The sequence below is a fragment of the Primulina huaijiensis genome, chromosome 5, assembly GCF_012295235.1.
Source record: "Primulina huaijiensis isolate GDHJ02 chromosome 5, ASM1229523v2, whole genome shotgun sequence".
In the NCBI taxonomy this organism is placed as follows: domain Eukaryota; kingdom Viridiplantae; phylum Streptophyta; class Magnoliopsida; order Lamiales; family Gesneriaceae; genus Primulina; species Primulina huaijiensis.
Window position 1 is genome coordinate 18,038,776 of NC_133310.1, and position 9,163 is coordinate 18,047,938.

The 9,163-nt window shown below is 36.2% G+C and overlaps 1 protein-coding gene across 3 annotated transcripts; it reads right to left on the reverse strand.

The window, feature by feature from the left end:
- Positions 1–176: 176 nt before the first annotated feature.
- LOC140976748 (transcription factor GTE4-like) lies at positions 177–7,141 on the reverse strand. 3 transcript variants are annotated; one of them, XM_073441041.1, is made up of 5 exons: positions 5,070–7,136; positions 4,944–4,989; positions 4,745–4,852; positions 4,551–4,612; positions 177–522 (listed from the first exon to the last, which is right to left on the reverse strand). In XM_073441041.1, the coding sequence occupies exons 1-4, from the start codon at positions 6,591–6,593 to the stop codon at positions 4,557–4,559; spliced, it is 1,734 nt and encodes a 577-aa protein (XP_073297142.1). In that variant the 5' UTR covers positions 6,594–7,136; the 3' UTR covers positions 177–522; positions 4,551–4,556. The 3 variants fall into 3 exon arrangements, with proteins under 3 accessions (XP_073297142.1, XP_073297143.1, XP_073297144.1); XM_073441042.1 differs by lacking the exon at positions 4,745–4,852 and having other exon boundaries at positions 5,070–7,137; XM_073441043.1 differs by lacking the exons at positions 4,745–4,852; positions 4,944–4,989 and having other exon boundaries at positions 5,070–7,141.
- Positions 7,142–9,163: the final 2,022 nt, after the last annotated feature.

A 9,163-nucleotide genomic window follows, 5' to 3' on the forward strand; every position in this document is an offset into this window, starting at 1 on the left:
CCAATGACTTGATGAACTTACTAAAACTGCAAAGTCACTCGTGATTTAATTCATCTTTGCCGAAATATAGAGCTACCTGTTTATAATCCCAACGTCGGAGAAATTTTTTATGAAAACTGGACTATTTTTAATGAGAACGACTAAAAGTGATTGTTTGTTGCACACACATTTTGAACAGAGAATGCCTTGATGGTCATTAGAGTAAATGGAAGCAGGAAGCCATTACTAGTTGTTTACATGGACTGGGATTTAGGGACCAGACCGGCGAACTATCCAAACTGACTAGTTTTTGTCAGCAATGTACAAAACTACACGACGGGAACATCTTACATCTACAGTTAATATACAAATCTGATCTCCACGTCTACGACAGTCATCTACCGATGCATTGCACGGACGGATTCAGTAAATCAAAATGAAGCATAAATACTCCAAGAGAGGACTGCAAATTTTCGATCAATCATACAGTTATTGTTGCTAGAAGTTGAAACTCCTCATTGTCATTGATGAGATTCATGGGATCTGCGAGTTGATGTGAAACAAGATTAACTATTCGACAAGAAAAGTGTGTAAGCATCTCAAGCCAGAAAAATAAACAATTATAATGGGGTAGAAATCATATTTATGTTATAGCATACAAACGGTCTGATCATTTTATCGCCCCTTTTCTCTTCTTTTTCCCTTTCCTCCTTTCTTCATCCTCACAAAATAATATCACAGCTAAGTACACACAGACAGAAAAAGGGAGAGAGGGAGAGATAACATGAAATTCAGTTCATTCCATTGATTTGAGCACATTGCTTGTTCGGCAGAGATGTTAAACTCGAATGCAATGCATTATATTAGGGACCTTTTAAAAGAAATAGACCCATTAGATCACCAGACAAAAGTTATCAGTTGACACAATAAAATGATCATACAAAACTGGCTAATGAGACCACTGGATTTTAATTTTATTATTTTTCCAAGTATAGTACATTCTTAATAGTGACACATTTTCCACAGCAGTGGATCAGTGACTATCAGATCAAAATATCAATTAGGATTTCATAAACTATTTACGCCTGATCAAATTTAGTGGTAAACGGAGTTTCTAACCTCCTTTTGGAGTAAAGGAAGTGGTTGCTCTTGAGGTTTCATATGGTGTTGGATGTTGTCTAGAATAACTATGGGTCATTCAAAATGACTAGAGAGTAAAAACATGTATTCCACATAACAAATAAAATGGAGTAACCCCAAAATCAGAAGGGTGCAACATTTTTCTTGCGTTGGTTCGGAAGTAACTTGACACTCAGAAAAGCGAGCTTGTCTGGCAGCATCTCAATGTAAATTTAATAAAAGGATTACATGAGCGCCAGTAAATAAAGTTCAGTTAAGTTTTTCTAATGCTCCTTATTTAGATCGACGTCTAAGAGAGGCTCCTTTTCTATATTCAGAATCAGTCAGATAACAGTCGAAGGATAAAAGTAGTGCCTTCAGCTCTACAGGAACCTTTTGCATGAGAACTAATAATCTTCGCTCATCGACTCAACCTCAAAAATCTGACTGCTCAGTAACTCATTATCAAAAAGTTGAACTGCACGACCCAGCAGGTCAGACATTTGACAACTGAAACTCCATTCCAAGAATATATCACAGATATATGGCAAGTAAAAGCAACATAAAAATAAGAAGAGGGAAAACAACAAATAGTACAAGTAAATAATATTTCTGTTAGTGTGTATACTTCGAGTTCAACATAACATTACAGGAATTGTGTGATCTGTTGCACCTCTTGCATGCCTGAAAAACAGATGTCTGATTTAACACATTTTCCTCTCTTCACAATTCAATTCTACATGGTGTTTGATAAACACGAATTCTATAGAGATTTTAGGAATTTATTTTGTCGTATTCGTGCATATTTGACATTTTTATTCCGGCTTTTGCGCTTAAATCGTCTTATTTTCATTGTCCTTAGGTTTGACTAAAATTTGGAGAAAGATTAGAAACGGAAAAGAAAATCAAAATATGCAACACCACGTTGGAAACTAACCCAAGAAATGAGGAATATTGTACGAAATAGACCAAAAAAATTCTCGACAATGAAGGTCCAGACCCTGCGCAGCCCCTGGAAATGCCTCAGACCATTATCAGTGTGTTTCCTGTCCTAGAAATTGAGAATTGCTGAAATTACACAGGCACAAACCCTGTGCCACACATCAACACCCCCTAATGTGCTATACAAAGTGTGCAGAATGAATGACACGGACCTAGATCAGGGTCCATGCCTTTTCCGCGAAAATTTCCATATTTAAGCGCAGAAAGTCGGAAAATATGGGAAGTTATCCTTGGGCTCCATCAGTGTTCTAAATGGCGGTCGAGGCGGCCGCCTAGACACCGCGGCCCTCGACCGCGCCGCCTATGCATGAGACTGGTGTTTTAGGCGGCCCAAGCTATAAGGCATTGGGGAGGCGGGTCGAGGCGGCGAGCAGGCGGACGAGACAGGCAGTCAAGATTTTTAAATTGTAGTCAACAATTTTAAAAACCTAATCAAAATCAACTAATTTTAAATATTAAAACCCTAGCACACCTCACTTTCTTTATTAAAAACCTAGTCAACACCCTAGATGATTTGGAAGATTAGTTAAGTTTAGTCTACTACTTGTTCTAATGATGGATAATTGATTGAAACTTTGAAATTTAAACTTAGTTTTTTGGTAAAAATAATTATATTACTTTGTGAGCATAATAGCATTAATATGATGATGAATTTTTATTAATTGCATATTATCTAGATGATATTATATTTTGTGCTTAAACATTATTTAATTGCACATTTTACATAAAAATGATTATATTGCATGATTATCTATAAAAAAATTACTTAAAAAAATTCAACCGACTAGGCGCCGCCTGGGCACCGACTAGGCGGCCGAGGCGGTAGGCGGTCACCGACCGCCCCGCCACTGCCTCCCGCCATTTACAACCTAGGGCTCCATTGTGTTAGAGTTTTCTTGACACGGAATTAAGGCTATAAGGACTCCTATGGGAAAATATAAATATTGGAGAACAATTGGAGGACTTAACCTTGATTGAAGGAGACGACTAGGGTTTGAAGCTTGGGAGAAAGTGACGCAGTTGGGAAGCAAGATTCACACACAATCGCTGAGATTTGTCTTCTTCTTATTTATTTCTTCATTACTATGAATTCAAATATCAGATTTTTGTTTAGATTTGATTTTATGGATAGTTTTATTTTGACTGAGGCCACAATAAGGCAAAACCATTGATTCTTGTTTGCGTATTGGATCAAGTTCTATTTTGATTTGTTTTACGTTGTTGATCGATATTCGCTTAATTTATTTGCATTTCATTTGGCCAATTAAATGCATGTGCCTTGATTGATCTTGAACCGAAAGGAAATAGAATAATATAGCTTAAAAAGTAATGATTAACACAAATAGTATTCGGTTTCAATGTTTGATTTTAAGCAAATGCTGAAATTTCATAAATTCTTAATGCGTTTTTTTAAATTAAATTTAATTAGAAATAATTGGTCTGTTAAATAAAAATAGAATTATTAATTCTAGAAATAAATTAATAATTCTATCGTCGCTTTGAATAATTCTTATTTACTTAAATCCAATGTGTGATGACAATTTGATAGTTTGGTACAGTAGTGTCCTGGTCATTTGTTTGAAATTTGAGTTCTACGTAAGTTTGATCCTGCTTTCGAGTAATTTAGTTGTGTAGTTTATTTCAGTATAATATATTTGATTTTAATTAATTTAAACATTTCCAACCATTGCTACATTGATTTAGCCTAGATTAAATTAAATAATTTATATCCTAACAATTAGATAATAATCCATGTGGGAACTACTTGGACTCACTCTAATTTATTACGACTTGACCTAGTTCGTTTGCTAGTTTTATCCCAAGTGTTCTGTCCTAAAACTAAATATCATTTCCCTATACCAACAATCATTTTAGCCTTATCAAGAGGGTTCATTCAAGAAAGAACTGATAAAACTAACCAAATAGATTCCTATTTCTTTAAAAAAATATAATATGATTCCTTGATCAACAACACGTCCTTATAACCAATCTCATAGAAAATAACCACCACCCAATTTGGATGTGCAATCTAGAATTGGCTATATAGGATCCAAAGACAATAGCTGTGGTGAAATCTGAAAGTGAAGGCATGATGCCGATATCAAATGGTCAATTATTGCTTGATCATATTTTGCATGGAACAAAATATTTTGTTAGTTTGGACCACATGGACGATGTACCATAACGAAAGCAACATGACATTTATGGTGTTTCCTGCTGCGGCTCATAACTTGCTAAGTATGAAAACGGTGGGAAAACTCCACCTGTTCACATAGGCACGTGGATGTTTAATAATAAAAATTCTAACATACTAAAGCACAGCGAAGACCATGCTTTGAGTTCTCACAAAATGAGAAGCTAATGGAAACAATTGTCTTCCAGCAGAAGATAAGCACCAAGCCAAAGAGAGAGACTTCTCATAGAGGAATGTAAAAAAGAAACTATTCTACCTCGACTCACTCTGTTGGTGACTGTCCACTACCAGATCTGGAAGAACTTTCGCCATCAGAGTCTGTAAAGCATAATACTCATAAGCAGGGTGCACTAGCCTTCCATAAAAATTGTGAAAAACTATTCTAAAGGAACCGTAACTCGTCGAAAATTTTATTTAAGAAAGAAAAAACGATTAATTGTCAAAGAATACCACTGGATGAAGATCCTGAACTAGCACTAGAGCTACTTGCTCCTTGATTTTTATCATTTCCTCCAAGCTCTTCTAGTTGAGCTGGAGGTGTGGCTACTTTCTTTTCATCTATTTGTCAATAAGATGAGAAACAAAATAATAATTGCACAATAATCAACTATATGTATATGAAATAATCTTGACACGCTGACAAATTTACCTTTTCTACTTTCTTTTGGTGTTTCTGTAACAAGGGAAGCAGGAATCTAGGAAAAGAGAAAAATAAATATGCATTAATAACGTCCAAAATAAGCTCCGTAACACCGGCAAAATACAAGTAGATTACCTTTTCTTGGGTGTTTTGCTCAGGATCAGTATTCGACTGATTCAATGATTCAGCCTGTCTCTTGCTTTTGCTCAAACTCTTCTTGTAATTGGTAATAAACCTATCAAGCTCCCAAAGTGTTTCAGTATCAACACAGTCTATGTCAACCTCAATCTCATCGTCTTGCTGTGAAACCGATGGATTCCTCTTTCTTATAATGTGAACAACATTCTCAAGCTTCTCAGAAGGTAGACTCTGCAAATTTACACTAAGTTTTTGCTTTTCATCATATGTCATCTCCCTTTTATTTGGATCTTTTGCTTTGGGTTTCTTTGGAGTAGTAACCTTACCAGATTGAGCAGCATTCACAAGTTTTCGTTTAGGCTCAACAGGATAGGTCATAGATTCTGATCTATCCAGAGTTTTTTTCTTATTGGTTACTTGTTTTGACTGTTGAGGAGTCTTCCGTGAGATAGGTGTATGAGTCCCCACATCAAAATCCACAGCAAGCTTCAACTCACGCATGTAATCAGCCTCTATGAGAGTCCATTTATCCTCAAACACTTGGGCCAACTGTTCCGCCATCACATAAACATCTTGTCCTTTTGGGTTATACGTCATCGCATTTTGAAATATGAGTCTTACATCCTCGGCAAATTCTACAGGAGACTTGTACCAACTCTGATTTAGCCTGGTTTTCACAGTACCAAGGTCCATGGGTTTTTTTATAATTTCAAAATAGTCGTGCAAGCCAAGGCCAGCTGCATCAACGGGGGTATTAAATACCCAACCATGCTTGTGCTTCATCAATCTTTCTAACAGCACATTACAACTTTTAAGTATTAGCTTCGGAAACTTTGCGGACATAAATCTGTGCCCTGTATCGCTTGTTCCTCCCTTCTTCTCACTAGACTTCAGTTTCTTGTTATTTTCTGGTGGAAGAAACTTATCCTTTGCGAGCAAGAATTCTGAATTTCTATACATTTTATTCGCCTTGGGCGTCCTCTTCTCTTTCTCTACACTCTCACTCCCCCCTTTGCTATCCTCAAATACCGACACACTCAACTGTTTCAACGGCTTGGACGTGCGAACTAGTCCCACGCCCTCTGTTACTTTATTTCCACCACTAGTCCCGTAGGTGTGTGAATTCTTTTCTCCCTCATTCGCCTCAATCTTCCTCATTAAACTTCGTATCATATCCCTTTCACCCTCCAGTTTTCTCCTGAGATCTAGTGCCTCAGATTTCGACTTCATAGACAGACTTATCCGAACCCTATCTTCCTGCCTAAAAACCCCACCCTTCCCAGGCAACCCATCCCGATTCAGCCCCGAAAAATTATCGGACCCCGCATCGAAACTAGAGTTGCCTAATCTTTTCAGTGAATCCAATCCTTCAGGAGCCAAAGCTTGAGCTTTTGGCGGTTCTCTAGTTGAATTACCACTGGTTTTGTTATTTTTCAACCCTTTAAAGGACTTTCTCGAGTAAACCTTACGCTCACCCAAATTTTCTAACTCTTTAGGCTCTTCATCTCCCCCACTCAACATTTTGTCAAAATCAGCTTTCCCAAAACACTATCAACTCAGCATATCTATGTCATACATGCACACATCTTTTTTTTTTCTCCCAACTAAGTTAAGTACAGACGCCAGAAACAGATAAGAACTGTACAGCGAAATTAGGTTTGGAAATCATACCTTGCAAAGAAGTACAACCCTTGTCTGAAAAATCTTTTCCGCTGTCTTATCTTTGGAGAAAGGAGTGAGGTGGTGGTGGGATGGGAGGAGTTGAAAAGAAGTTCACGCGACAGGTTGTGTGTGATAACCACGGTGCTGTGGATGGCTAGGATTGCTTCATTTTAATCGTGAAGAGGATTTTGACGATCAAGATTCACATGCGGTTGGAGCTGTGATGGTTCTTACACTGAATAGTGTTTGTTTCACCAGTCGCTCAGGGTGGCGCGTGTAAACTAATTGCCACCTTCCAGCCGCTTATTACCGGTTTGGCTAAAGTTATCCTTCCCCTGGACCGGGTTAATTTGCATAGTTTTTGGGCTTTCCTTCACCTGGCCCAAGATCCTGATAACGACAATTCGTGTTGGATAATCCAGATTTCGATCTGATCACATAGATTGCGCAAGTCCAAAGGATTATCAGTTAGATACACACATTCTATGTGGAAGCTTGTAGCATAGAAAAATCTTATTGGGTTATGAGCATTTAGCACAACCATTTATCGTTTCATTTCCCAATGTGTATAGTATATAAGTTTAAATTTTGAAAATAATACACGAGGGGTAGTAAACCTTGGTTATTTTATTCAAACATACAACATATTATTATTAAATAGTAACCTCTTGTAGAAGACGAAAAACTTGTTCAACTACTTATTGTAGCTAGAATTACAACACATATATAATGACAATATTACAAATTTTTAATTTGAAAGAAAAATGAAGATGTTGAATGATCCTTCATCTTCATTCTATCTTAAAATATATAGAAATCTCGGTAAATTTGAAATTCGGACTTTAGACTTATAAATTGCTTTGCTAATTGTGGTCGAAAATATCTTTTAATTGTTGTACCACTATTCAATGATATGTCATCTTGTAGTAGTTGAGTGGTTAATCCTCCACTAGGTAATCTTTTGCTTTTGTAAGATCTCCAAGGAAATCATGACTAGTTTGGTCTCTCACCACTTAGAATTGTCTATGCATTATGTTTTTTTTCATATATGGGCCGAAAACTTTCCGAATTCTGGATCTTTCCGGTTCGAACATTCTAAGTAGATTTCTTCTGACCATCTTTTCTAAATGAGTAATATTGCAGAATTTTCGGTGAGTTTCTTTACTCACCTATAGCTTGCTATACCACATAAAATTTCTTTTCTTTTCAAATACATACAAAATTTGTAGTCTTTCATGTCATAATATTTAACATAAAATATCCATTTACATAATTTTGATAAAAATTTAAATAGAATTTTACTTTGTCCATCTCTGTTAGATATATCCATAATCCTCATGCTCTTTGAGTGAAGATGTCAACTTCAGTAAATAATGAAAGAAGAGGTGTTTCATTCTCTGGAGGCTACTTGATGAACTTCTGGATGTTCATGTTTGGTCTTCTAAGCTTGATGAAATGAAAGTCTTTGTGTGAACCTTTCTCGGCTGGTTCTGGTGCTACACTAAAAAATTAGAGCTCTATAATATATCATTTGGACAAATAGTCATTGTTTGTCCAGGTTTCATGAACAGATTCCTGCATCCATTTTGGTAGTGCTGAGATTTCTTAGAAGCTAAGCGATGTAATATAAATTGATGCAAGATACCCAAATTCATACCATGTCTTTACCTTCTTAGGATAAGAATTTGGTTTCATCCATATCTTAGGATATTTTTCCGTTATATCAATTCGGATTGTGGCTATGTTGATACATATTCTTGTTTTCAATTTCTCTCAGTTATGTTGATATACCTGATATAGAGAAACTATAAGCTCTTTAGTACTAATCTTATATTTTCCCTTGTCAGTTTGAGGTCTAAAGTTGATCTCTCCCTCTTTAATCTTTGAAGTGAAGGGTTGAGTTGAAGGCTCGAGATAAGGATCCAGAGCTTCAATTTTTTTAGCCGACTCATCTAAAGATTATCTCCACTTAGTACTTGTGATAGGGGGTACTTGAATTATCTTCTACAGGTATAGAGCCTTGTACTGGAAAACTCTCCATTTAGGAAACCAATGGCTTCTCAATAGCCTAACGACTTTTGCAATATATATCATAGCTGAGTATAAACCTATAAACAACATGTTATTTGATCAGTTACAATGCTCTTATCGACTTGTTTTAGACTCCCCGCAACATCTGCATTTAAGGAAAGTTTATTAAACTCGGGTTGAAGCATTTCAGAGTGTTCCCTCAAATGCTTTTGCATTTTCATGATGGCATTGACATTAGAGTTGTCCATCTCTTGTTAAGAAATGTGTGTATTATGAACCTTTAAAGTAAATTTCTTTGCAAGTAAAAATAATGATAATTTTTCAAAAAAATTTTTTATTGCACAAAATTACTTTTCGTTGATATGATATCTTACGGCTTCTGCATCTGATAATAGTTC

What these genes read in the sequence shown, in the direction of transcription:
- LOC140976748 (XM_073441041.1), bottom strand. Translation starts at nt 6,593, where the DNA reads ATGTTGAGTGGGGGAGATGAAGAGCCTAAAGAGTTAGAAAATTTGGGT. An exon ending in AGCAAAACACCCAAGAAAAG is followed by an intron (nt 4,990 to 5,069) that starts GTAATCTACTTG and finishes CTCTTTTCCTAG; the next exon opens with ATTCCTGCTTCCCTTGTTAC. An exon ending in TTCAGGATCTTCATCCAGTG is followed by an intron (nt 4,613 to 4,744) that starts GTATTCTTTGAC and finishes TATGCTTTACAG; the next exon opens with ACTCTGATGGCGAAAGTTCT.